Below are 15,653 nucleotides of genomic sequence, written 5' to 3' on the forward strand. Positions count from 1 at the left end.
CAAAGGGTACTGTCGAACTTGCCCAGAATTATGTGCAGGAGCCCCTCTTGTCGAAACCAACAGCTATTGACTTGTTTCAGAGGTAAATCATCTAAGCAGTCTTCTAAATCATTTTGCAATAAATTAAGATATCGTTCTGCTGTTAATGAATAATGGTAAATAAATGGACCTAGTATTTTGGTTCCTAAAATTCCACACCACATATTAAACCCAAAACCCTGTTGATGTCTAGATATTTTCGTAACACGCGGATTTTGTTGGACCCAGTAATGACTATTGCGGCGGTTAAAGATACCATTATTAGTGACCATACTTTCGTCGGACCATATTATTTTTGATGGAAAATTAAAATCCTCTTCACAGGCACGTGTATACCACTCACAAAAATGCCGACGTCATTCGAAATCCCCAGGTTTAAGTCCTTGGCAAATTCTAAATTTGTAGGGGTGATATCTGTTTTTACGTAAAATAATTGAGCTGTAGATTTTGCCACTCCTACATTTTTTTCAATTTGCCTGGTTGATATCTCGGGTTTTCAATAACTGCTTGTAAAACATTATTTTGAGTTTCTTCAAGAGATTCCTTTTTTCGAGATAAAACAGGCTTTTTAAACGAACCATATTCTTTTAAATTTCGAGCCAACTCTAATAAAATGGATTTACATGGTTGCTTTCTATCTGGAAATTTATTAAGATACATTGCTGCTGTATTTACAGTATTTTTGTATTACAAAATGTAGCACGACAGCATGTCAAACTTCTCTTCATGACTATAATGACCACCAGGCATATTTGAAGATAATAACACAATTTTAGCAATAATAACGACAACAGTAAATAATAATAACAATAATTACCCAACAAACAACACCTCGACAATCACGGTAACAACAACGGCAATTAATATTTAATAAAAAATATGTGACAGGGTAAAAGGTATTTACGTCAAAGTATCAAACCATTTCTTTCCAAAGCCTACTTAATAATACGTTTAAAAAAAAAGAAAAATTGTATTTTTCCTTTTAACTAACAAAAAAAATGTAACATGTGATATATCGTTGAATTTGTAATAAAAAATGGAATCAGATACAGGGTGTACTTTCTTTTCGCGCCATTTAAAAAAATAAAGTTGATGGTGGTTTCTCGGAAACGAAACGTCGGATATAAAATTTAAAAGCGCCATCACGTACTACTTCAAAAGTCTCAATGAGAAAGTGTCAATAGTTTTTTGATATCTTTTAAAATAAAGCCAGGAAAAAATAAAATCGATATTAGCAAATTTCCATTTTTTCCAAATATCTCAGCAGGCCATGGAAATTTTTGAAGTTTCTGGACGGCATGTAAATACGCTTCAAAGTGCACAACTTTTTCCTAATTTAACCGAAGCTGTATCTCCAACAGGTACCGAGATCCCCATGCTTAGGATTCTTATCTTGGACACCCTGTAGTGGTGTGGAGTCAACAAAGCAGGAAATAATCTGCTCCTTGTGGGCTCCAACAAATTTTAAATCCTTTTTGCTGATGACACCACTATCTATCTGTTACTGGCGGTAGACCCTTTTGCTGTAGAGATGGTTTATTATATCGACCAGAATAATAATACACAAGGAGAAGATAGGTAGAATGGTTTTTGCTCTAAGAAGTGTTGATGACTTTAATGATCAAGTCCAACATACCAAATTTATTGGTGACAGTTTATTCCAATACGTATCAAAAAATGCCTACTTTGCAACTTTTCATTCCCAATTTTCATATGCTTTTTAACCGCCATTTTTATAAGACCTCAGAAAGCAATCTTAGTATCACAGTCGTTCATTCTGGAACCATCTCTGTATCAAATTGTTACCCTGTTTATAAATGCAGACCTATTGGAGCCCTCTCTGTCACTCCTTTTTGCCCGATATCTGGGTCTCAAACCCCTTTGTAGATAATAGGTCTTCAAGGGCATATGGTGTCCATCTAATCAGATACTCTGTCCAACTAACCAAACAGGATTCTAAGCCACGGTTTTCGAGCGTACGGCAGTCTTGTCAAACGCTCCTTTAATATCCATAAACGCACCAAGACAAATCTTTATATTTCCCAGAGCAGCCTGCACATTCCTCACGAGGCGTATTGTTGCATAGACGGTAATCCGAAAACTAATGAGGCTGATTGATCTATGGCGCATGGGGTCCGTGTAGTCCTAATTTTGGAATAAAGATCACTTTCAGCCCTCGCCATTGATTTATCACATAGACCTGGGCAAGCATCTCATTTATCCTTTGAAAAAAAAGGATATTGAATTTTAAAAGGTACCATATAAGTCATGTATTGAGTAGCGAGTTAAATATCAGCTTCGGGTACTTGCTATTTAAAAAAAAAAAAACAATTTTTTTGCGAACGATTACAATTGACGCAACTACTGCAAAATTTCTTTCTCTCTCTGTAGCTTTAACAACCCCGGATGGATCTTTTTGATTTGTCTTCATTGGTTTTTGTCCAACATAAGCTGATCGGCATTGGAGATATTTAGGGTTCTTAAGTATGCCGACAGGTTAATTTTCTAGCGCAATTTGTGTCTTCCAAGGTGTTTTCTGCCGGTTTGATTCTTCTCCTATACTAATTTTACCACTGGTTGACGGTGTATGTTTTCCAGTTTTCTATGAATTGGTGCTTTTCTAGTCTTCCACTGACCCATATATACTACAAAGAATTTTCTTCCTGCATGACATCCTCTATAAACGAAGGATTGTAACCCTCATAAATCAATCTACATAAATATCAATCTACATAATGTCAATAGTAAATTTGACATCATTAAAGTGAGAGGCTGTTTTTACGAATTTTTTTTTTTTAGTTTTGAGACCTTTTTAATATTTTACTATTTATTAGATTCTCACAAAAGAAATCTTCGTTTGTAAAGATTTGTAACTTCCAGAAATTAATTTAGTTATTTGTTAATATCCGGACAAATATTTAAGAAAATCCCTTGACAGTTTTAGGAGGTACGGGTAATATTATTTTCAAATAACAGTGTGCACAGATAAGTAAATAACAAGGTTGATTAAGTTCTTTTTTCTGGTTTTAACTTTACGTATCGTTATCAATATAGGTGGATGTACAGTGAGGGCAGCTAGGGCGGTACTCTTCACTAAGATCAGTATAGGGAATTTTTTGTTTGGTATTGACTAAATGCATGGCAAGTGTATTATTGTACCTGCCATCGGTATTTGATTCTGGTCACCTGTCATAAACGAAGTTTCCACCTGTCAAACAATGTAAACAGCATTGTTTGACAGGTGGAAAGTTGGTTTTTGGCAGGTGACCAAGATCAATTATCGATGGCGAGTATAATATAATGTTTAAAACAAATTTTGATGTTTGGTGTATAGCCGGTTAGCTTGCAATACACATATGTTGCGCTCGCGTTTATGGTTACTGGAAACCGATGAGGGAGTTAGCTCCACATAGTTATATGGCTTACTTCTAAGCCACACACCTCTTGCTCAAAACTTTCAGTTCAATTTATAAAAAAAAACAATAATAGCATTTATAACAGTAATAACACAACTGACTAAAGATTGCGTGCTAACAACATCAAGAAATTTATCATATTCTTGATGCATAAAAGAACTAACGAATTTAAAGGAAGCACAGGAAAAACTTATTTTAAACCCAGAAATACATGCTTACAAGTTTTTAAAGTAATAAGTTAAAGTATGCGTTATATATGAAATATTTGAATTAAGTTTTCAACTTTTAATATCCTTTTTAGGTAAATGAACCTCGCTGAAGAGCTCACATTCTTAAGAGGATTTTTGGTCCATATGATTATTTTATGTTATCATTATAATAAAGGCAAATTTGTTGAGTAATGAATATCACATTTGTGCATACTAGTTTTTTATAGATAATTGTAGCGTCAAGTAGAAATAACTCAAGTGCGTCAAGTCAAAAAGAAAGATAACTTATTAAATATGCCAATTTCGTTGAATCCTTTATACTATTATTATCAATATTTTATTTATTTATTTATTTATTTATTTACGAAATCCATTTAAAAAATTGTTTCATAGCATACCCATACAAACATGAAGATGTAATCTTAGAGTCGAAAAATCTTACCTGTCTCGACAGACCATTAGCAATTCGAGCCATTCGTGTAATTGGTTTATTAATACCATAATTGGTATGGTGGAATGGGACTGAAAATATTTCTGATTGTCTATTTAATCTGGAAGGCACCCTAAGTTTAAAAAGAGATAAGACGCGGCACAATCTATAGTAGCATTTAAAACCTTATGCATAAAACATAAGTCGAGTAATGTTCTTCATGACTCTAATGTGGGTAAGTTCAGATTATCCCTGACCCACTGATAGTAATACTCCTGTCTCCTGTAACCGCATCTAAAAGCAGCCACCTTTAAAAATTTATTTTAAGTCTTTTCAATCTGCTCAATGTAGCAGTTATATGAGGGGGACCACACAATTGAGCCATACTTCAAGATGGGTCTAATAAGAGAGCAATAAAGTAATCTAAAGGTAAACAAAGACAAATCAGTTGTAGACCGCTGGATGAAACCTAGCATTTTAATTGCCCTACCGGTCACCTGATTGATGTGACTTTTAAAAGACGACCTAGAGTCAATAAATATTCCTCAGTCAGAAACCTCTGTTTTGACACCAAATGCTACATTGTTTATTTTATAAGGGAAAGAAATAGGGTTTCTTTGCTTATAAAAAGTAATCTTATGGCACTTATTGATATTAAGGGACATTCTATTCAAGTGGCACTAATCAAAAAACAAATTAAGGTCAAAGGATAACAAATAGGGGAAGTCTTAATCTCCAAGAAAAATGCATGTGGGACACTTAGGTAAATGTATTATGCATTTCGGCTGTGTAAACAGCCATCATCAGATACAGAACATTACAAAAAACATATACGTTCACCAAATAAACCAAAAAATTACCCGTTATCGGGAAAAAAACAACAATAAAAATCTTGTTTTTTTTTTTTTTTTTTTCTCGAGATCTACTGTAGATCTACTGATCTTCTGCAAGAGTACCCCATGGTTAATCCGAAAGCTTTTGCTTTGGAAAAATATGTATATATCGAGTTAACCTGAAGTCCCTTCTCCAAGCAGCGGTAGAGGTAGTTGACATACAGCACTAAATTACCATCAGTAGATCTGTCTTTTATAAATTCAAATTGCTTAGGATTAAATAAAGATTTAAAACTCTGGAAGTTTCAAAAAACTGGAAATTTTATTTCTACTACCAGATTTAAAAATGGGTTTTGGATAACTTCAAGGAGAGTGGGATAAGAACCAGTATCTAGAGATTTATTAAAAATGAACAGTATCGGTTTCGTAAGAACACAAACACATTTCTTTAGGAAGAATGCCGGAATCCCATCGGGTTTAGCGCAGAGCTTATTCTTAGAGAAAGTAATAATTTGATAAACATCCTGCGTTGACAGAGGTAAAGTGCTCAGACAAATTGATTTATCAAAATCCAAAGATGGTTTGTCATTGACTTGCTCATCCGAGTAGACGGATAAAAACTATTCTGCAAACATATCTGCAGTATCCGAGATATTTATGCTAATCCTGTTATTGTATGTCATTCTGGAGGGAAGGCTAAAACCAGTTTTTCTATTCTGAATATATGACCAGTAAGAACCCCGAATTGCCAGCGAGATTCATTTCCACCTTATTATTGTATTGTTGATAGCACAACTCTCTTAAGTACACATTGATGTCTCAAAAATACAAATTCATCATATTCCTGCTGTTGACCACTAATTTTACACTTTTTGTGAATTTGTTTCTTTCTTATAATCAAACTGCGAAGCTTTAAAGAAAACCAAGATGAAAAAGAAGAACTTTTGTACCTATATGACATCAATGGATATCTCTTCCAAATTGATTCCAGTCTATCCCAGCAAGACAATAGTTAATTGCCAGGTAATATCCCTTACTAAAATTATAAAAATATTTCTTATATATCATATCATCAGAATTTTCTGCATAACAAAGGTCAAAACTAATTGCTATATGGTGTAAGCTAATCTCAAAAATCTTGTCTATTGGACGTTTGAACTAATTAAATCTGAGCTACTAAATACGAGATCCAAGGCAACCCCATTGGTATTTAAAACCTTATTTACCTAAGAAAAGTTATAGAAGCTAAAGCAGTTGGCCAGAGAAAGCACAGAAATCATTTTCCAGACAACTACCAAAGTAAGATCATCATTCTCCCATCTAGCATGTGGTAAATTGTAATCACCTGCCAAGACAAACAAACTACTCGAATATCTACTATATACATGTTCAACGGATTCACAATGGCTTAAATAGGCTTGAAGTGAAGATGGACATGGTATATAAATGAAACCAACAACATAGCTTTGATTATTTATTGTGAAAGTCAAATAGATCTGATAAACATCCACATCAACAGGTGGGATAGCAATTCTATGTGTACATAAACTCTTTTTAGCCGCAATCAATACACCACCTCCACGAGCCTTGATAGGATTCGTACCGATTTGACGGTCATATCTATATAAATCATAGTTTGATACTCCAATTTCAGCATCTGAATATTCAGATGTTAACCAAGTCTCTGCAATCATAATAATATCATAGCAGCAGTAACTAAGTGCCTGCTAAAATTCTTTTATTTTAGTTCTCATACCACCTGTATTAGCATAATACACGCAAACACCTGAACCAGAAGGGCCATCCCGCACTAAATTATGGTTTGATTCATTTGATTTTGATGAAAATTTATCTTGCGTTTATTATTTAACCAAAATTTTCGCAAGATAACCCCTCTAGGCCAGTTATCCGGCCTTAAAAGATCATCCTTCCAATCGCCATTGATGCTTATCTTAAAAGAAATAGTCTCACCCTTAACTGGCAACAATTCTACTTTAAGGTCTCTAATCTGAGGGCACCACTTTTTAATGTGCTCTTCAATAAAACCAGGGGTCACTCCCATTTTAACACGTCCCAGATAAAAATATTCCTTATTTACTGCACCTATAAAATTTTAATGACCTCGAAGGTGCGCTTCTACTAAAACCGATTACGATTTGTATTTGTACGGTTTCGATTTTGTCCAAAAGTAAATCCCTGTTGCAGATGGTCGCCCCCAACATCCGTTGCTCCAGAGTTCCTAGTCCCAGCTAATTCATTGTTTATGTTTACGTTGTCATTGTTTGAGTGACGTTTCTCCGCCGTTGCTCTTTTAGGAAACAAGGAAGAAGAGGAAGTTTTAGCGGTATCAACCTCTCTCTACTTTGAACAGCTGATTCAAAGATATTTCTGGTGTTGGATTGTTGCTGGCGATTCGGGGAAAGCGCAAAAGGTAGCGGCGGTGTCACGAACTGCCTGGGTATTTAGGTTCATCATATCATATCATGCACCGCGATTTTAAACTGTTCCCAAAATACAGGCCAAGTAGTAATATTACCGTTAACCTCCTCAGACCCAAGGTAAAATGAAAACATATCTTTTTAAAACAGGTACTTTTTTGTAAAGTGTTGGGCCCAAAAAACAACAAAATATCAAAAAAAATATTTTTTTTTATTTTTTACTGTAAAAAGTAAGGTATCATATTTCATATCTTGGGTTTAAATAAATACAAAAAAAGTATCAAAAAAAAAACTTTATTGGTGAAAAAGAGCAAAACAGTTTCACTCAACGGAGCAGCAAAGATATACGTCACATGAGGCACACTTAGCAAATGTCAGATTACCACATTTCGGATATCGACATTTTTATCTGGATTTCTGGTCGTGTTTGGTAAATACTGGTAGATGAGTGTTTCCCTGCTTCCTCTCTCTTCTATCTGGAATAGGCTAAATTTTCCTTTGTTTTCGGGGCGTTACCTGCTCTTCATCAGAATCACTTTGCTCGCAATCTGCTTGAGGAATATCAGTATAAACGAGAGTTTTGGCAATTGATAATTTGAAGTCAAGGTAATCTAAGATTTCTTTTCTCCGCAAGCCTTCTGCAATAGCATTTTGTCGGTATTCCAGCCAAGACGCAGCTACGGCAAAATCCAAAAAATGATAAATTGTAAGTACTGTCCACTTTTTGGAACGTCCACGCATTGCATACTTTCCAATGACCTTTTCTAATAAATAGACGCCTCCCATATTCTCATTGTAATCGGCAACTTTTGCGGGTTGATTAATTCTAATGTATTTATTTTTGGTCTTTGGCCACCTTTTACAACTACCCAGGGGTTCAATACCAGAGCAGAAGGAAGCAAAATGCACTGGTTTCGAATCAAGCCATTTAGTCAGAATAATTTTTCCATCTCCTCTCTTGAGTGATCATGTGATTGAGTCATGTGATCCACGATCCAATTTTTTTAATTGATTATCAGTTTGCGGAATTGCGTTTTTGGGAATTCTAGAAGCCATTATTGTACCAGCCAAAGTTATTTGTCTTGACAAAAGAACATCAATCAAAGATATTGAAGCAAAATAATGGTCAGTATACACTGATACTCCTATCGGCAAAGTTTCGGTCAGCTTCAGCACCATTCTGCCACCTACGTCTAGTTTTTCTGGTGTTTTAAATAGCGATGATCCTTTTCCTTCATAGAGATAAAAGTCCTACGGAATTCCCTTCGGTGTTGTCATGACGAAATTTTTTAATCCCACTGGATTTGGCTTACCCCTAACAAATTGTCGCATTTGTACTTGGCCATGAAAAGGAATATTTTCTTCATCTATTGACACTGTTTTCGTTCGTTCATTTAAACGGCATCCTCTTTGCACCATGTCCAATAAAGGCCTTACTTTCCAGAATCTATCTATTATTTTTTCTTCATTGGTAACCCTCTGATCTTCTACAAGTTTTACCCGTGATCGCAATATAAAGTACCGATTTCTTGAAATTGTGTCTGAAACAATGGGTACTCTTGTACTTCGCGCCCAGTACATCCTTATTCTCGGTAGACCATAAATTCCAATCAACATGGAAGCTCCAAAGAATTTTCGCAATTCATATTCAGAAGTTTCAAGGGAACGGCCTGTCTCAATAACCTCACACATATTTGTGAAAAGTGCCATTTGTTCAAAGAAAGTATCAGAAATGTATTTTCTTAGGTACATAATTGGTTGATTTAATTGAATGGAAATGTTCTCGTTTTTAAAGTTAAACTGGAATGGTTCAAATTCCCGGACACGGGACCAAGTTTTTTCATAGCTTGGTAAATAATGGGCAAGAGGCTCGTCATTCGAAGAATCACTCATATTTTCTGCCATCTCCATATCCTCTATACTTTCTAATCCATCCTGATGATCAAGGTTAATATTAACCAAATCCAAGTCCACATCTACTTCATCCCCACTCTCCGACGATAAATCGCCGATATCTGATTGGTCTGAGTCCAGATTAAGAGCTAAGTCTTCTAGCTCGAAGCTGGTTAAGGCCCCTAAAAATTATTTCATAGACGAGTGACGAAATAATGATGTTCAACAAGGCAAATAATTAAAAAAACCCAAAATATGATTTTATATTTAACACACAAATTCCTAGCAATTCATTTATTTTTGTAGTTTTACAGACCCAAGATATCACTAGTGATACCTTTACTAAGGCTACCATTTACGGCACGATTAGATTACTAAGAGAGAATTTTTTTATTACACATGTTCTATGTGTTACCTGCCGTCAATATGTAACAATAAAAAAGCAAGAACAATATTGCTTACTCTTATTTTGGTCAAAAGGCATAATGATGCAACGTGCACTTGCAAATGTAAACAATACACTAGCCTAACCTCACCACTACAGCGTGCGTCGGTAAAATAAAAATGTGTGCGCATATTTGGCTATGTATCATTTATTTATTTAGGAAATGGCGGCTAATTGCTTCAGCGCGCCGCAAAAAAAATTAAATCCTCAGGTATCATATATGATACCTGGGGTCTGAGGAGGTTAAAAATTGGTAACTCTAATTTAGGCAACCTTACCGAGAGCATTCCTGTATTTTGAGCGTTACCGTCCACACTCAATGTACAATTTTCCTGTTGCGTTGGTCCTTGGAAATCTGCAGCGGGCTCGGATACCACCCCGTTCTGTAATTTTAGGCGATATTCCATACCTGCCACACTCTTTATAGCCAAGTCTTGATATTCTGCTACTTTTTCACATTCAAAGTCAATGTCAGAGTCGGTAATCGTTGAGAATAGCCGTTGGTATACACAATTCAAATTCCGATCAAGTGCATTAACCCTTAACTGACGTGATGAGATTTTTGGGATACAAACCACGTTGTGGGGTCCCTGGGACTCCAACAATTTCTCCCTGGGACAGTTTTCTAACAACCGATTATGACAGTTAGCAACACTCTTCTATATTTTTTGTTATTTTAGGGTAAAAAGGTCTTTCCATAAAAAAACTTATGAAGAAAATTAACTTTATTTTAACATAAAACAAAAAGGGTATTCTATTAAAAAAAAACAAATAAAGAAAATATCTTTATATATTTATCTAATCTATACTTATATATCTCTCTCATAAATATATTTATCTCTTGGCTTGGTAGATGAGGGTTGGCGGCTCTTTGATTAAGAAGAGGAACATATAGTTGTTTAGCCAGCAGTTTTAGAAATTCAAGTCTTAATAACACCTACCTGTTTTTATGAGATTGATGAATTATGTATGCATTCAATCCACTCATATCGACAATTCTATAGAATATCGCCATTGGCCATCATCTTGTACGTCTGCTACACAAATACTTGGAATATTTTTTGTCCACGGCATCGACATCTGATATCGTGTTGTTGTAAAATTCATTTATCTCCTGCAATCCCGTATTTGGGTCAAAATTTTTAGTGTGGTGCATGGATTAAAGGAGGATAACAGCTTTGCCCTTCTTCGGTAGGATTGATAATAAAGTTATTGATTTGATAAAGCCATAGAGACATGACCCTACTTCTCTTGTTCTGAAAGAAAGGAATTCAGGAGGTACTTCACGCTAATTTTTATTTAGTGTGTGAGTTTATTTTTTAATAAAATATACACTAGTTCAATTGAACTGTACCAGTTGTCACCCGTGACATTCCATGTTGGTCCCGAAGATTGGTTTGCAAAGGCGAACAACAGCTTGCGTAGGAATAACCAGCTTCTTCTCTCCATCAGTCCTATGAAGTGTCGCATACCTTTACCACAATATATATAGGTGTTGTACACATAATGAGTTCTGGCATCAGCTAAGCATTGCACCTTCACTCCATATTTTTCAGGTTTACTGGGTATGTACATTTTAAAATGCCAGTGACCTCTAAAACCCACAAGCATTTCATCTACCGTAACATTTCCACCCAAAATATAAGCAGCCTGTGAGTTTTTGTTGAAATTTTTCTGTTTGTTTTGTATTGTTGAACATTTCTGATATTGCAGCCACTGAATCAACTTTCATTCGCTCCTTTGTTTCGTTGCGTGTATCAAATCGAATACATGTCAGAAGCACTTGAAACCTACGGGCTGAAAAAACCAGTCGGAATATTTCCCTTCCAGTTCCATCTGTGACGAACATAGCTTCTATACTTTCGTTACTTGATTTGAATATAGATATCAAGTACAAGAGACTAAGGAATACATAAATCTTAATTTCGTTGTGTCTCTAAATTTAGTGCGATTCTCATTGGAAGCCTTTTGTCTGTACTATGTGCACTGAAAACATATTCACCATCTTCGATACTATCTTCTTCCAGATCAGAAGAATCGCTGCCCAATTCATCATACCACGCCTGAACAGTCTATTCAAACTCGAGATCACCCAATTGCACTACTTTCCGACGAGTTGCCATTTCTTAAAAAAGTTACGAAAACTACGTTGTGAGGTCCCAGGGACTACCACGCGCTTGGTTCGCAGGTTCAAGAGTGACTGACAATTTTGTCGCGCTAACATGATGTTGCTGAGGCCATAGTAGGAAGTTACTAAAAAGCGCGCCGCGCTAGGATAAAAGGCTAAAGATGAATACGTGGTATTATAGTTCTGGGAATCCCTGGGACTCCACAACGTCTGTTAAGGGTTAATTCGTTCAGTAAAAATCGATGCATCACTAAGGTTTCAAGTAACAAGTCCTTGAAAGCCAGCATAGCTTTCGCAGTGCTTGAAAGCTCCATTAAACTAGCACGATACGTTTTACGAAGTTCGAGACCCATTTTTATTTAACTTTATGCCGTAAAAGTCCAAAAAGCGCCTTTAATTTTTACCAAAAACTCATTAAATACTTCAGTCAAACCACAAATTTCCCGGGTTTCGGCACCAAAAATATAAACTAACAAATAAAACTCTCGGGCTGTTTCGTAAACAAATTTAATGGTTTAACTGAAGATATGAAAATACGATATATTACACGATAATATTACGTGACAAAGAAATAACAAAGGTTGATAGAACGACCGATGTGCTTCCCGAAATCAAAATTAGCAGACTCACTAAATTTCGCGCCGCGATCGTCATACTTGCAAAATAGTTCCTGGAACGCTTTCTTACTATTTTAGGCATTCTCAGAAATTTTGTATTGGAGAGTTTACGCAAAGATATATTTTATTATTCAGTTAATTTTTTTATGGATTTTTAACACTATAAAACTAACTACATATTTAGCATCAAAGTTTCATAACTTTTTTACAAATTTGCCTCTATTATAATATTATATTAGCTAATTATAATAATTATAAATAAAAATATTAAAAATTTATTTATTTTTAACAGAATTTCTTCAAAGACCCATGGAATACTTTTGATTTTGTCACCGTCATTGGCAGTATAGTAGACGCGATGGTCGTCGAGTTCGGCGTAAGTATACTGATTAAACGTTAGAGCCATTTTTTTGTATATACTATAATCCAACGAATTTTTTTACTTATTTTTACAATATGCCACTATTTGACACCCATTATGACACTGACAGATTTACGGCCGTCTAATATGGAAGGTACAAAACGTCATATTTGTGATATAGCATTTGGATACGCAGCGCTGCTGAGCACTCACGGCGTCCTGCACACACTTTGCAATCAAAATGGCAACAGAGCAATACTTTTGAAAGATGGCTGCTGCTAATAATGTTTTTTTTTTGTATTAAACATTTAACATTTAAAAAAAAAAATAGTAGCAGCCTTCTTTAATAACATGCATTTTTGGAATGTCCTTGAAAATTTGTTTATTGATATTTTGCACAACATATATTTTAATAGGTTTAAAGACTTGTTTCGTTTTATCAATTTTTAATGAGTGTCTAAATGGCTAATATTGGAAAACAATTCTTTAAACTAAAATCGTTTTAATTTGTGTTTTACATGGTATTATATTATATTATGATTTTTTGTGTATTTGTTACTAAATGTGTCTTTTCTTCAAGGAACGAGCAGAGCGAATGACAAAAGACAGGGTACGTTTACATTATCAACCGTTTTAAAAATATAATTAACAGTATTTTTAACATTCATTAACTTTGATCTTCTAACATTTCTCAGTACCTACATTTCCATGGTAATATTTTACAGTAACTTTGTGCGTCATAAATCCTAATTAATAAATAAAATACATTGTTTTATAGTATGTTTTAGATAACGATTATCCAAACTTTGGTACATTAAAGGCTTCAGATAACTTATAGCATTATTACCTTCTACATTTTTAATTAACTCCTATATTATTAGCCTACAAGGTAATCATTTAATAGCCTGCATCTCGCATAAACCCAATCCTACTTAAATTTAATATTTTTTTTCGTTTTGGATTATCCTTTTCTACTGATTTGTATACGAATCTTTTCCAATTCAGTCAATTGTCCTCTAGAATTAAGGATAACATATTCTATAAAATTTTCTATTATATTATTATGTAAAAAATTATATTTATAATAAGCAATAAATCCTTTTGTATATGTATTTTGTGTTTCTGATGTTTTGATCCACTTAGTCATTACATTCTTTCCTTTTTACATTTTCTTACAAATTTGTTCCAAATCTGTACCGATGTAGCTCGTAGACTTTATTTTATGCTTACGTAGCCTTTATTTCACTTACAAATCATTTATCTACTCTGCTACGTTGCTTTTTGTTAATGTATCGATTTTGCTTAGGAATAAAACCTAATTTTTTAAAAATAAATCAGCTTAAATGCGTCCATTTATATTCGAAATGTTTCTGGAATTGCTCTATTTGACTGGTAATAAGCCGGTCTCGAGAAGACTTTCAGTCTCATGAAATCGCATTTCTGAAATCTGTGATTAAGGATGTGATTAGGTTTGATTGTCAAGATGTTACTTTTAAAATAAAAGAATACACAATGCTTACAAAAAATAATGAATAAATACATTGAATTCTAAGGCAGAGGGTTCACTTTTCCAGCGGACTCTTTGTTAATGCAACAGCTACTCATTTGGCTATACTGATGATAGCATGAGAGTCCGCTTCTTCGTTTCAGTACACTATGAGTGGTCAGGCATGCAAACCTTGAACTGAATCCTGCAGCCCATCTTCCAGTTCTTCCAGAACCCTTATGCACTTTAGTATGAGCTCAAAGCTCACCTTTTTAGCCGTAATAGCCTTAATAGCAACCCTGCTATCCAAGCAGATTGATTTCACGGTATTGCGGTGTCCGCAATTCAGGATTTTCTGTCTGCATTTTAATACAGCAAAGACTCCAGCCTGGAAGACAGTTATGGCCCCACCACAGAACCCTGCACCAGCTCTGTTGACTATTATGTATACTAAAAAGTTCTTTTGTTCAATGTAGGCCCATTCCTGCCACTCCTCTCTTAGCAGGCCTCTTTTTCAGCATTGCCGTATAAAAAATAAATCATCGCGCTGCTTTCCCCAGGTTGTATGCCTTAGGTTTTCTCCGGAACCAGAAAATATTATTTTCGCTGCTCGGTATTGTTTGCAATGCTCCGTTCATCTCTATTAGATATGTCATCATTAGTGGGTTTTGCAGAGGTATCGTAAGATGAATGTTGTTTAAAATTTGTACGTTAAAATAAAATTCCTAAAGTTCTTTGTGTTGATTTCAATTCTTGTAGGACATTGTCAGAGGCCTAATACATATCTCCCTGAACTAACCTTAAACGTGTCTACTTGGTGGCGGTCTGGGGTTGGATACAAGTCCGAATGCGAAAAGTTTTGTGACCCATGAAATTCATACGAACAGAGGAGGTTGGCTGAACTTGGCCTCTTTATTGATTTATTTACTTATTATTTATTTAAAAAACAAGAATTATTGTTAAAATTGTGAGGTGAAACGAAAGAAAGAATAATTAACCCATTAAGGCCCAACTTTTTTTTTTTTGAATTTCTATTTGAGTTCTGATTAACATGTTTGTTTTTGTTTCAAAAAAATAAAAAAAAAAATTTTTTTTTTTGATTTTTGGGTAATTTTTTTGATCATTGGGTCAAAAAATAGACCGTCCTCATGTATGACCGTCTCATACCGTCCTCATGACCGTCCCATATGAGGACGCTGGGCTTATATAATATATGTAATCCCATATTGAAATATAAAAAAAAACAAATAAGTAAATACAAAAACTTCATATATTACAAGATGAAACTAATGTACTGATAAAAAAATCAGAAGTGTTTATGAAACATGAATTAAAAAACTATTTTTTTTTAATGAAAA

At 34.6% G+C, this 15,653-nt stretch overlaps 1 protein-coding gene across 15 annotated transcripts in view; it reads left to right on the forward strand.

The window, feature by feature from the left end:
* Positions 1 to 15,653, forward strand: part of LOC126741664 (voltage-dependent calcium channel type A subunit alpha-1) — a 771,245-nt gene that overhangs the window by 608,415 nt on the left and 147,177 nt on the right. For 12 of the 15 annotated variants that reach the window (XM_050448203.1, XM_050448189.1, XM_050448188.1 and 9 more), the window contains 2 exons: positions 12,741 to 12,824; positions 13,390 to 13,419. In XM_050448203.1, coding sequence (XP_050304160.1) covers positions 12,741 to 12,824; positions 13,390 to 13,419 — 114 coding nt within the window. The remainder of the gene's footprint in view (positions 1 to 12,740; positions 12,825 to 13,389; positions 13,420 to 15,653) is intronic. The other 3 variants (XM_050448197.1, XM_050448196.1, XM_050448202.1) reach the window with 1 other exon arrangement.

The sequence above is a fragment of the Anthonomus grandis genome, chromosome 10 (assembly GCF_022605725.1).
Source record: "Anthonomus grandis grandis chromosome 10, icAntGran1.3, whole genome shotgun sequence".
Lineage (NCBI taxonomy): Eukaryota > Metazoa > Arthropoda > Insecta > Coleoptera > Curculionidae > Anthonomus > Anthonomus grandis.